Source organism: Apodemus sylvaticus, chromosome 5 (assembly GCF_947179515.1).
Source record: "Apodemus sylvaticus chromosome 5, mApoSyl1.1, whole genome shotgun sequence".
NCBI classification, from domain to species: domain Eukaryota; kingdom Metazoa; phylum Chordata; class Mammalia; order Rodentia; family Muridae; genus Apodemus; species Apodemus sylvaticus.
Window position 1 is genome coordinate 69553240 of NC_067476.1, and position 14627 is coordinate 69567866.

General features: G+C 35.1%; 1 protein-coding gene across 1 annotated transcript; it reads left to right on the plus strand.

Annotated features, from left to right (window-relative positions):
- The first annotated feature begins 8167 nt into the window (after positions 1-8167).
- LOC127684351 (olfactory receptor 4C11-like) lies at positions 8168-9079 on the plus strand. The gene has a single exon (XM_052181295.1). The coding sequence runs from the start codon at positions 8168-8170 to the stop codon at positions 9077-9079; it is 912 nt and encodes a 303-aa protein (XP_052037255.1).
- The last annotated feature ends 5548 nt before the right edge of the window (positions 9080-14627 follow it).

Here is a 14627-nt window from a genome sequence, read left to right on the forward strand (position 1 = left end):
AAGGGGCATGGTCTTGGTTCCTCTGGAAACTGAGCATATGTGCATATTTCTGTATGCCTATAAATATTAGTAGCGAGAAAGGTATTTATTTGGCATATACTCCTAGGGAATTTTTCAGGGATGAAGTTTGAAATACTTTTTAAATAAAGTGGATATTAGTCAGGTTATTGTTTAGCACACAGAGAGAGATATGGTGGAGAAAGAGAGAGAGAGGGAGAAAGGGAGAGATAAATCTTTTCAGCCAATATTTGAATCTCGATGGTAGAGTCTATCTCTGGTCTTCTACAAGAATGTTTGGATTTTCTTCTCTCTCCAAAGTTTGTACAACAGAAAACAAGAGTGGATGAATCTAAAATACAATTTAGGCTGTAAAGACTCAGTACTCTAATTTCCATGTTACAGATTCTCTAGTATGTGATTCCTCAGTACAATAAGTCAGATCAGGAAGAATAAACTATGAGCGATGTTTTGGAAGTGGTCTTTTTCTCCAAAAGAAAGGGTAAGTTTTAAAATCTAATTAAACCATCTTTGCCCCATTCACAATCCCCTCATCTTCACTTTCAATTTTGAAAAACCAAATTTAATAGACACTTTTTCTACATTGGTGAGAAGTTGGTAATATTTTGTGTTTCTTTATCTTATACTAGTCTCTGAGAGACTGAACTGTGTTTTGGAGTATGTGCAGATTTACTTGCAAAGGGTGGAAATAGGTGTGGGCCCTGTGAATAGACAGTAATTTTTCCTTGAAGCTGATGAGAAAGAGTCTGATGCTGATGAAAGCAGTTTTGTAGTCTGGCATATATATATTTTGCTCACATTCACCCTGTAGATATGATGTAAGGGTTAACACAGTGAATATTTAGTTACAGTCACCCTGTGGATATGATGTAAGGGCTAATACAATGAGTAAATAGTCAAAAAAAAAAAAAAGCCTTGCTTAAATTTTAAAACACTCCATAGAATGTTGCTAAGTTTCCTGAAACTTGCCCTGGCTTATCTTCTGATCTTCCTATTCTGATTGTTACTGACATTGACATTATGTTTCATGTGACTATGATTCTTCTCATAATTATAATAGACAGAATTGTTGTACACATATAGGGGTTAGAACATGTGAAGCACAAAGGCTTGGCTTCAAGTCTTGGGGTTTGTCTGGAGACTGTTTGAGAAACACAACAAGATTTTATAGTGTGTGTAGACTGATACAGCACAAACTTTCCTCACTGGGTGTGGTAAGACTGAATAAATTAACAATGCTCAAACAAAAATTAGAGATTAGCTAGGGATGGCATAACTCATTGAATACACAAAAGTTTTACAATGGATATGTATTTGTAACACAGGTACTTGACTGACCTGGATAAGATTTTCTGAGGAAACAATATTTGAGCTGGGCTTTCAGTCAGCAGGGGGGAAAACAGTGACAGGAGTAGAGGTTTTAAAATGTAGAACATTTAGAGAAAGAGTTTGTCTAAGAAAGTGTGTTTATATGGGGTGCATGGAATGTATATTGATAGACATGACTGGAACAGTGATGCTGAAAGCCATAGTGAGTTTCTCAACCACAGTTTTGAAACACAATCTTACAGCAAGTAAATCACTTAGTTTCACATGCTCACTTATCAATTTAGAACAATTACAGAAAAGAGGCAAAGGGGAAATGCACATATGAAAAATGAAGGTAAATGGAATAACTGAATGGCGATCCTTACATTTTAAATAGACATGGAAGAGACATATTTCTAAAGGCCATTGGTTTTATGAAAGAATTATTAGTATTGTCAAATTTATTTTCTGTATGAGTTAACAAATTTGACCAAACATTTATAGATAAATATAAATCTATTTTTTCTGTGGATGTGTATATTTGTAAGCGTATATCCCAATATTATTTATTTTTTTCTTTAACTACATTTGAGACTCTAACAAGAAATAAGTGTAAAATAGCATACCAAAAGTTATAGTCTAAACAATGCAAATATCCATTATGAAGCAGAAAGAAGACATTCCATTTTGCTCTTTCTCTAGAAAGTAGTTGAGGATGAGTACTTCCAGTCTATGATGTGACTTTCAACATCAATGACACTAGTAGATTTTGTTACTTTTGTATGTGTGTATTTGTTGTCATATCATCTCTAATAGCCTTTCTATCATTTTTGTTTGAACACTGTTTTTTAATTCAGTTTCACCACATCATACCTAATAATGCAACTTTATATTGTTCCAGTCTGCACACATGACAAAAACGTGCTTGTTGAGGACATAACAACTAGAAATAACCCAGAACCAGAAGCTACGTTTCTCTGATCCAAGTCTAACCCCTGCAATTTTGCAGGGCAAATCTGAACTCACTTTTCCTATGTGTAAGAGCAGGACGAGAGATGTCTGTAGCAGGAGGAAAATGGTACATTAAATGATCTCAGATCTTCATTACAGCTAAGCTCTTTAATGCCCTCTCACACAAATTTATAAAATTCCACTGAATAACTAGAAAACATTTTTTTTTTAATTTCAGGACATGAGTGAACCTTTGCTCCAATTTTTATTACATTTCTTTCTTTCAATGTATCTCTTTCTTCTTTGTCTCTCTGTATCTGTTGCTCTGTCTCTGTCTCCATCTCTGCCTCTGTTTATGTCTGTCTTTGTTTCTCTGCCTCTGTCTTTGTCTTTGTCTCTGTCTTTGTCTCTGTAGCTCTTTCTCTGTCTCCCTCTCTGTCTCTCTGTCTCTCTGTCTCTCTCTGTCTCTCTCTCTCTCTCTCTCTCTGTGTGTGTGTGTGTGTGTGTGTGTGTGTGTCTGTGTGTCTGTGTGTCTGTGTGTCTGTGTGAACATCTATGAAAGTCACAGGGCTTCTTACAGGAATCAGCTGTTTCCTATCCTGTAATTTTTGGGATCAAACTCAGGTCCTCTGATTTGATGGCACCACTTTTTCCTAGGGAAGATCTCACCATGTCTTGGTGAATCAACCTTAATAGTAGGTGCTCTTATGTTTGGGGTCCTCCAATTTACAATGTAATAATTAAAACAGACCCAAAATTCATGACCTGGCTTTCATGAATTTCTAATAAGAAACTACTTACATCTGTAAAAATTCCTGTTTTTGAATCTGCTACCTAGAGGGAGCTATATTGATTTGTTTGCTTGGAAATGATTTTTCTACTCATTCCTGTTAAATGTGATTTCATTTCTTTTGGCACAAATGATAATTTATCTCTCATTTTCATATTACTCAATTCAACAATATTTTACTAATCAAGTTTCAGTTTAACCTTCCTTATAAAGATCCTGTTCTCAAGATACTATGTATTTTTTTTATCTTTGTTATTCTATAATTAATGAAAACCTAAAAAGTTATTTCCCTTTTCTGGCTACTGCAGAAAAGCTATTAAATTCACTAGTCATTAAGGATAATTTTATTTCATCCACATAAAGAAAATTTGAATTTAAAACAATGTAAAAATTGAGCAAATAAACCACTTGAAATACAATTTCATGAAAGGGGAGGGTGTGATTGAAGAGCCAGTGATAAAAGTGACCACAGAAGTGGTATGGGAGTAGAGAGCACAGGTCTATGTAGTTTATGTTGAGTCAACTAATCTTTAATGTTACCCAAAAGAAAGAGATTGTTGAAATACACATGTGGATTACATGTGGATATTGTGGTGCTCAAGTTTTTTTTAATGTTTTTATTTTCTATATTCTTTGTTTACATTCCAAATGATTTCCCCTTTCCAAGATCCTCCCTCGCCATATGTCCCACAAACCTTTTTTTAAGTCTGCTCATCAAGGTGGCACAGTTCTCTAACTCTCTGTCTCTGAAAATCTGGCTGGAAACTGACCGCTGTCATTTGATATTTTAATTCATCTTTTTATGTAATTTTAAGTTTCTCTGTGATCTTTATGTCAGGGAGAACTTGGTTTTTTTTTCTATCTGATTATTTCTATTCTTCAAAATGGTAAAATATTCCCTTAAATAGTTAACTATTTGATTTACTTATATCATTTTTTTCTTGAAAATAGATATTTTTCATAGTGAATTTTGATTAATTTTACCTCCTCTAACTCTTTTGATTCACCCTTTGAAACCAAAGATAATTGTAGAAGAGTAAAGAATGAGTGTAACATTTTAAGTAAGATTATAAAAGACAAAAGTGAAGTAGAGAAATTGGCTACATGGACTATATGACATCTAAAGATGTTTAAACAAAGGGAATACAGACAAAAACAGCAGTCATTTTTAGCTAAAAAACAAATCCCTTTATTTTGCTATATAAAAATCTATTCAAGAAAATATCAAGTGTGAAAAATGCCTTTAAATGACTAGAAGTGTGACATTTTTCTAAAAAACTAAAATATAAGTAGTTTCTATAAAAGTCACATGCGTTTAATTAAATATATATTGTCTACATCAGCTAACTCATATTAAATAACATAAGTTTGTCATAAACCTTGACTTCTTTCAAAAGTCATGAGTCCTAGAGTCATGGCAATACATTTTTGTAACATAAGAATACACAGACTCACAGATAGAAATACACACATATTTCTCTGGAAGCTTATATAATAATCTCAAAGTGTTTCTTTCTGCCCAGCAGAAGTATGTATTAAAAATCAGTTTTATTTTAATTCACCTCTGATATTTAGTATGCTTTGGTGATTTCTTAACAACTAAGAACTACTCAAAAATATGTTAATTGTAAACTACATTATAAAATATCAAAAAACAGTTATTTTATCAAAAAACAATTCCTGTAGCATGAGGCAAATTTATTTATGCTTCAGAAATTATTGTTTTATAAAATTTTTATTTATATATTAAATACAGCAATATTATAATATTTCAAGAATTATCTATCTCAGGTAATATTATAACATACTATTAAATTTAAATTGATATTTACAATTGTAAAGCATAAAATTGTGGCCATTGAAATGGATTATCAGGTAAAGAGTTGCTGCCATGCCTAAAAACTTCAGATCAATCCCTTGGGCCCACATGGTGAAGAAACTGGGATTCATGACTGCACCTACACACATGCCCACAGAACATATACACAAACACACACATACACATGCACACACATACTCACACACAACTATAAACATGCCTATGCACATGCATGCACAGAATGAGGGAGAGAAAAGTACACATAAATGAATTACAAACATATGAATAATTTTAGAGAAATGCTAGGTCAAAGAGAGGCAATGAGTTTAAATGGATAATTTTTTCACTCACATTTGTACAAATATTTGAATATGCAATTAAGAGAAAATATAAAAGATAAAATTGCAACAAAGGTATATTTATATATTCCAAATAATCCTTTTCTTCAATATTATGTTTATATATACCTATAGATGAACATATATTATTTTAAAGAGCATTTTTCAAGTTTAAAAATCAAAACCTCTAATGACAGTTCAAACTTAGGAAAGCTTAAACCTAAATGTCATAAAATTACATTTTGAATATTATACTATAATATATTTTTCATTGATTTAACAACCTTAAGGTATAGTCCAAATAGTTTTTTATGGCAACAGTAACATGGTATACAGAATATGAATAGTACTATTAAAACATAATTAAATACATTTTTAAATAATTAATTATCGAGGAGATGAAGAAGACAGAAATAATAGATGGAAAGATAAGTGAATTCAGTTGAGATCATTGTTAGAATGCAATCACTAATCTTAATAGATCATTGTATTAAATAATATTTTTACTAAAGAACACAGGGTAAGAATGAGAAATGGGTCTACATGTACATGTGTATGTATTTATCGATAAAATATTTATTTTTTTCAAAGCCATCAGAATGGATAAAGAAATTGTTTGAGCTTGTATCCTCCCAACATACCCAACAGACAATTTTTTTTTCTTAATTTTCCTAATAACTAAATCACCATTTCTTTTTCTTTTCTTTTTTTTTTCTATTATTGGATATTTTATTTATTTACATTTCTTTTTTTCTTTTCTTTTTAAATCTTTTTTAAAATTTATTTTCTATATTCTTTGTTTACATTCTAAAAGCCTTCCCCTTTCCCAGTCCCCCCCCCATATGTTCCATAAGTCATCTTCTCTCCATCCATCCTCCTATCTTTCCCCCTCCCTTTTCTCTGTCCTGGTATTCCCCTACAATGCTGGATCAAGCCTTTCCAGGATTAGGGCCCTCTTCTTCCTTCTTCATGGGAATCATTTGATATGCTAATTGTATCTTCAGTATTCAGAGCTTCAGGGCTAATTAATATCCACTTATCAATTATTGCATTCCATGTATATTCTTTTGTGATTGCATTACCTCGCTTAGGATGATATTTTCCAGTTCCATCCATTTGCCTAAAAAATTCATGAATTCCTTGTTTTTAATTGCTGAATAGTACTCCATTGTGTATATATACCACATTTTCTGTATCCATTCCTCTATTGAGGGATATCTGGGTTTTTTCTAGCTTCTAGCTATTATAAATAAGGCTGCTACGAACATAGTGGAGCATGTGTCCTTATTGCATGCTGGGGAATCCTCTGGGTATATGCCCAGGAGAGGTATAGCAGGGTCCTCCAGAAGTGTCATGCTCAGTTTTCTTAGGAACCGCCAGACTGATTTCCAGAGTGGTTGTACCATCTTACAATCCCACCAGCAGTGAAGGAGATCTTTCTCCACATCCTCGCCAACACCTGCTGTCTCCTGAGTTTTTAACCTTAGCTATTCTGACTGGTGTGAGGTGAAATCTCAGGGCTATTTTGATCTGCATTTCCCTAATGCAGGCTAATGATGTTGAACATTTCTTAAGGTGCTTCTCGGCCATCCAAATTTCTTCTGGCAAAAATTCTTTGTTTAAATCTGTACCCCATTTTTAAAAAGGGTTATTTGGTTCCCTGGGGTTTAACTTCTTGAGTTCTTTGTATATATTGGATATTAGCCCTCTATCGGATATAGGGTTGGTGAAGAACTTTTCCCAATTTGTTGGTTGCCATTTTGTCCTTTTGATGGTGTCCTTTGCCTTACAGAAACTTGGTAATTTTATGAGGTCCCATTTGTCAATTCTTGATCTTAAGAACATAAGCTATCGGTGTTCTGTTCAGGAACTTTTCCCCTGTGCCTATGTCTTCAAGGGTTTTCCCCAGTTTCTTTTTTATTAGTTTCAGTGTGTCTGGTTTTATGTGGAGGTCCTTGATCCACTTGGAGTTGAGCTTAGTACAAGGAGATAAGAATGGATCAATTCTCATTCTGCAAGCTGACCTCCAGTTGAGCCAGGCTTTGTTGACAAATGTTTAACATTTGTTGAAAAGGCTATCTTTTTTCCATTAGGTCTCCCCTCCAGAAACACCCTATCACATTCTCCCTCTGCCAGCCTCCATGAGGATACTCATCCACACACCCACCCACTCCCACCTTTCTACCCTGGTATTCCCCTACACTAGGGCATCAAACACCTACAATACCAAAGGTCGCTCCCACTGATGTCCAACAAGGCCATCCTCTGCTTCATACAAGACCAGAGCCATGTGTCCCTTCATTTGTATTCTGCGGTTCGTGATACATTCACCAGAAGCTCCAAGTTCTGGCTGATTGACACTGTTGATTGCCACATAGGGCTGCAAACCCACCCAGCTCCTTCAGTCCCTTCTCCAGTTCCTCCATTGTGGACCCAACACTAAATCAAATGGTTGGTTTCAAGCATCCATCTGCCTCTGTGTTCGGCAGTCTCTGGCAGAACCTCTCAGGAGACAAACATATCAGTCTGTCAGCAAGCACTTCCCAGCATCCTCAATAGCGTTCAGGTTTGCAGACAGTATATGGGATGAATCTGCAGGAAGGGCAGTAATCACTTTTTCAAAAAAAGGAGCAAACTATACTTTGGAATATCAACAGTGATCAAAGCACCTAACAACATTAATATCTTTCATTCATCAAATTCATAAGATTTTATTCAATCCAGTAAGCTTCTGAATCAATGAAAAATCTCATTGAGACATAGGTATCTATGTTGAAAATTAAAAAGATTTTTCAAGGATTTCATGAAAAAGGCAAATGAGATTAAAAACATTGGGGAGAATCAAGGAATTTCAAATTCTGGACATTATTCTCATTATGTCATTTCTTTCTTTGCAGGTTAAACATTTGTCAGCACCTCTTACCTCCTGCAGCCACTGACATCATGTATAACCATAGCATGACTGAATTCATTCTGTTTGGGTTGACTGAGGGTCCAGAAAAACAGAAGGCAATATTTGGAGTCTTCTTGATTCTTTACCTTATGACTTTAATAGGGAACTTCCTTATCATGGTGACAATTAAGATGAGTCAGACACTTGGGAGTCCTATGTACTTTTTCCTCTTCTATTTGTCTTTTGCTGATACATGTTTCTCTACCACAACAGCACCTAGATTGATCTTGGATGCCCTTATCCAGAAAAAACTTATTACATACAATGAATGTATGACTCAGGTCTTTGCAGTTCACTTCTTTGGGTGCATGGATGTCTTAGTGCTTATTCTTATGGCCTATGACCGCTATGTAGCAATCTGTAAGCCTCTACAATATATAACTATAATGAACCAGCACATCTGTGGTATATTAGTGATTCTTACCTGGATAGGATCTGGTATTCACTCATCAGCACAGATTTTCTTGGCCTTAAGGTTACCATTCTGTGGCTCAAATGTTATCGAACACTATTTTTGTGACTTGCAGCCCTTGTTGAAACTTGCCTGCATGGACACCTATGTGATAAATTTGCTAGTTGTGTCTAATAGTGGTGCCATATGTATGGTAAGTTTCATAGTTCTGCTTATCTCCTATATTGTCATCTTATACTCTCTGAGAAACCACAGTACAGAAGGAAGGAGAAAGGCCTTGTCTACATGCACTTCCCATTTCATTGTGGTGGTCATATTTTTTGGTCCCTGTATATTTATATACACACGTCCACCAACCACTTTTCCAATAGACAAGATGGTATCTTTGTTTTATACAATTGGAACACCTCTTCTCAACCCTCTTATCTATACGCTGAGAAATGCAGAAGTAAAAAATGCCATGAAAAAGTTATGGGTTGACAAAGTATGACTGCATTTGAAAAGGAATATGAAGATTCTAATTATAGCTACTAAGAGGTTAATTTTGATTCATGGATTGAAAAAATAAAATATGTCTGAGAGTATATAATCGAGATATCTGTCTTGTATATGTGTGTAGAAATAATAATCTGAGACCTGTGAGATAGCTTACACGTGCTTTCCACCAAGCTTGATAACTTTACAACAGTCCCAGAACCTCACATAATTAAAAGAGAGAATAAACTCCCATGTGTTATCCTTTGACCTCCTCACATGTGTCATGTGTATATACACATAAATATAGTTACAGAAGTAAATACATGTAAGAAGCTTAATAACCAATATCATATACACACTCACTTATACACATACACACATATGTGGATTGGTAAATTAACAAACAACAGTATTTATGTGAAAGTGTGTGGGTATATTACTTTTAGAGACTTTATCATAGTCTATTTTGAATATATTCATACAGATAATCTATAAAGAAATAAATCCATACAAAGCAGAAATGTAATCTTGACAAACTAAGTATTAGAAGGCATGACTTTAGAAATCAATATTTTCTTGTCCCCATGGGAGATTTAGTAATAGAAAATTGATGTACAACAAATCTTCAAATATATGCAAAACCTTGACCTCACTGAAAAGATAGTGAACCACAAGTGGGAGGTGTTAAAAGGAGAAATCTTTTGCTTGGAGTTCTTTCACCCTGCCTTTGCAAAAGTAGGGAAAGAGGAGGTTAAATTTAGGCAGCTTGAATTGTCAGATCAAGAAAGGAGACCATTGTATAATGGGCTGGGAGAGACAAACAGGGGGATAGATAGTGTAAGGAGACATACAGGAATCTTGATTCTCTCTAGGTGGAGGGAAAGAACATCATCACACTTTTCATTTTAACTATGTAAATATTTGGAGAAATAAATGGAATCTCTGGTTATGAATATTTTAGTCTTCATATCACAATTAAAAATAGCTATTTTATTTCAGTACAGGTTATGAATTACATTAAAATGCACAAGTACCACTTCAAGTGATAATAGCCTACTGGATTATAATTCAGTGGAAGGTGGCATAGTTACTATTCAGAAGGCCTTGGGTATCATCCTGAGAACAAATAAGGAAAAGCTGAGAAAAGGATACTGTATTGTATAGATATTAGTATTTTCCAATTTGGCACTGGTATATGACCATGTAATTTTTTTCTACCAACTTCATTATGAAGAAGTTATAGCAGAGTAAGCATCAATATCCCCAATGGATATTTCTTGGACTTTCTATTCAGCTATTCACAAATGTCAACTTTTGTCTATAGCCTATCCAGATGAATATTCATAATTTTCATTATTTTATACCATTGAATTATGTTTTCAACAGTCATGAAGATTTTCTAAACATAATTACTTCTATTTTTGTCAGTGTTTTTATTGGACATTATTTATTTACATTTCAAATGTTATCCGCTTTCCTGATTTCCCTTCTAGAACACCACTATCCCATATCAAAACCCCTGCTTCTATGAGACTGTCCCCCACCCACCAACTCATCCACTCCCACATCACCACCCTGGCATTTCCCTACACTGCCTTTGCAGGACCACAGGTCTCTCTCTTCCTATTGATGCCCGATAAATAAAAGCATCCTCTGCTGCATATGCATATGGATCCTTCCTTGTGTAATCTTTGGTTGGTCGTTTAGTCCTTTGTTGCTTTGGGGTATCTGGTCGCTTGATTCTCTTGTTCTTCTTATGAGGTTTAAAGCTCTTCAGCTCCTTTGTCCTTTCTCTAACTCTTCTACTTCTTAAGTGAATAAGTTAGAGACTGATAAACATTTACTTTCCATCTTTTGTTGTTTCTTCAAGCTTCATATAGTAATAAATGCCTGTTTACCAACTTTTAAATGCAAATTCAAATAGTATCAATGAAGAGTCTTTACTTTAGATTACATAGAATTCCAAATTTCCTAGATATTAAATACCTTCATTCAAAACTTAAATGTTCAATTGAAATGCACCAATTTCAGCTGCAATGTTGATTGTCACAAAAAAAAAAAAAACAACTGGAATATTGAAGAAGATATTTATCTGGGCATTCCTGTGTGGGATGATCAAGCTTATGTTGATTAGAGGGGAAGACATACCTTACTTCTAGATATTACAAGTCCATGGGCTGGGGTCTTGTGGACAGAATAAAAAGGGGAATATTTTGTATTTTTTGTCTTTGATTCCTGATTGTGGATACAATATTTATTTACCATAGGCCATTTTCATCATGAGTCTCCTGCTGTAGGAGGACCATATCCTCAAATTGGGTGACAAAATAAACCATTCTGTCTTCAACTTATTCTTGCCATGATATTCCTCATAACAATATGAGTTATATTAATAATTTGAACAAATAAAAACCAAGTAACTCGTTGCCGTCCATTGCTTTTCTCCTACAACACAGTTCTTTAACAATGAAACACATCGGTACAGGGAGAAAGTTTCTGAACAGAACACCAATAGCTTATGCTCTAAGATCAAGAATTGACAAATGGGACCTCATAAAATTACAAAGTTTCTATAAGGCAAAGGACACCATCAAAAGGACAAATCAGCAACCAACAAATTGGGAAAAGATCTTCACCAATCCTACATCAGATAGAGGGCTAATATCCAATATATATAAAGAACTCATGAAGTTAGACTCCAGAAAGCCAAACAACCCTATTAAAAAATGGGGTACAGAGTTAAACAAAGAATTCTCACCTGAAGAACTTCGGATGGCAGAGAAGCATCTTAAAAAATGCTCAACTTCATTAGTCATTAGGGAAATGCAAATAAAAACAACCCTAAGATTTCACCTTACACCAGTCAGAATGGCTAAGATTAAAAATTCAGGAGACAGCAGGTGTTGGAGAGGATGTGGAGAAAGAGGAACACTCCCTTCATTGCTGGTGGGGTTGCAAATTGGTACAATCACTCTGGAAATCAGTCTTGTGGTTCCTCCGAAAACTGGGCACATCACTTCCAGAAGATCCTGCTATACCACTCCTGGGCATATACCCAGAGGATTCCCCACCATGTAATAAGGATACATGCTCTACTATGTTCATAGCAGCCCTATTTATAATTGCCAGATGCTGGAAAGAACCCAGGTATCCCTCTACAGAAGAGTGGATGCAAAAAATGTGGTATATCTACACAATGGAGTACTATTCAGCCATTAGAAACAATGAATTCATGAAATTCTTAGGCAAATGGATGGAGCTAGAGAACACCATACTAAGTGAGGTAACCCAGACTCAAAAGGTGAATCATGGTATGCACTCACTAATAAGTGGATATTAACCTAGAACACTGGAATACCCAAAACATAATCAACACATCAAATGAGGTACAAGAAGAAAGGAGGAGTGGCCCCTTGTTCTGGAAAGACTCAGTGAAGCAGTATTTGGCAAAACCAGAATGGGGAAGTGGGAAGGGGTGGGTGGGAGGACAGGGGGAGGGAAGGAGACTGATGGGACTTTCGGGGAGTGGGGGGCTAGAAAAGGGGAAATCATTTGAAATGTAAATAAACATATTGAATAAAAAATAATATAAAAAAAAACAATGAAATACACCTTACTGATATGCTGATATTAGCTCTAGAAGCTTGGCATTCCCAAGAAACTATTCACATATCAAATGATGCCCAAGAAGGAGGAAGGAGAGGTACCTGGTCCTGGAAAGGCTCAATGCAGAGGTGTAGGAGAATAGGAGGACAGGGAAGTGAGAAGGGGTTGATTGGAAGAGGGCTGATGGGATTTAAAGAGGGGGATCCAGGAAAGGGGAAATCATTTGAAATGTAAATAAAGAATATATGGAATTAAATAAAGTTAAGAATACTGTCAATACAAGGGAGTTATAACTGTTTGAGGTGATGAATATGCCCATTTCCCTCTTCTGGTCATTACACATATTTTTTTTTTTTTTGAGTAATACACCATTGTGTGAATGTACCACATTTCCTTTATCCTTTCTTCTGTTGAAGGACACCTAGGTTGTTTCCAAATTCTTTTTTTTTTAATTGGATATTTTATTTATTTATTTATTTATTTATTTATTTATTTACATTTCAAATGTTATCCACTTTCCCAGTTTCCTCTCTGCAAATCCCCTATCGCATCCCCCCTTACCCTGCTTCTATAAGTGTCCCCCACCCACCCACCCACTCCTGCCTCCCTGCCCTCACATTCTTTTTATTTTTTTATTTGATAAACTTTTTAAAAACATACATATTATGCATATTTTGCATGTATAACATTACAAATGTGTTAAAACTTAGCACTTTGTTCCATAATTTTTATTATCATGTGACAAAATATATTCAAATATTATAAATTAAGTGTCCAAACTTTTATATTTCCAAGGTACTAAAAGTTAATCTCAATCTTCAGCTAAGATCTAAAATCTGAAAATGAGAAGAGAGACAATTTCTAAGAAGACAAGTAAGGGAGATGTATGCAGAAGACAGGAACACCTTGTTTGAACTGTTGATTTATAAACTGATTCACTGACTCTAGACTTGGTATATATTTATGGGAATGTATTCATTCCTCCTCTTAGAGATTTTTTTTGGCCTCTTAAAATTATTTCTCTGATATATCTAATTATTACTCTTCTTAGAAGAGGAAACTACCCCTTGGTATAAGAAGACCTCTTACCTCTTCAAAATTCCCTATCTTTCCATTAAGACACCACACCTTTCTATTAGAGTTCTGTGTGCCTCTCTATGAGCAGTAAATGACAAATATCAAAACCTTACTTGCCCCTGAAAAACAGTAATGAATACTGTCATTATAGAACAGTTTCAACTAGAAACTTCCATACATATTTTCAACAAATTCAAATCCTGCATAATTTTTTATTGGACTTTTTATTTACATTTCAACTGCTATTCCCTCTCCCAGGGTTTACCCCCCCCCCCCAAAAAAAAATACCAATACTCTCTCTCCTACCTCTGCTTTTGTTAAGGTGTTTCTGAACCCACCCACCCACTCCTGACTCTCTGCCCTCTCATTCCCCTATACTGGAGAATCCAGCCTTCACAGGACCAATGGCCTTTTCTATTGATGTCCAACAAGGGCATCCTCTGCTACATGTGTACTCTTTGATTGGTCAATTAGTACCTGGGATCTCTGTGGGATCTGGTTGGTTGATATTGTTGTTCTTTCTATGGTGTTGCAAACCCCTTCAGCTCCTTCAGTTTTTTTCTCTAACTCCTCCAAGGGGATACTGTGCTCTGTCCAATGTTTGGCAATGTGAGCAAAAGCCTCTGTATTTGTTAAGATCTTGCAGAACCTCTCAGAAGAAAGCCATATCAGACTCCTGTCACCATGTACTTCTTGGCATTCACAATAGTGTCTCAGGTTAATGACTGTATATGGAATGGATCCCTAGATATGACAGTCTCTAGATGTCCACATTTTGTCTCTATATTTGTTTCTGTGAGTATTTTGTGTCCCCTACTTCTTCTTTTTTAAATTTATTTATTAGATATATTCTTCATTTACATTTCAAAAGTTGTCCC

What these genes read in the sequence shown, in the direction of transcription:
- LOC127684351 (XM_052181295.1), top strand. Translation starts at nt 8,168, where the DNA reads ATGTATAACCATAGCATGACTGAATTCATTCTGTTTGGGTTGACTGAG.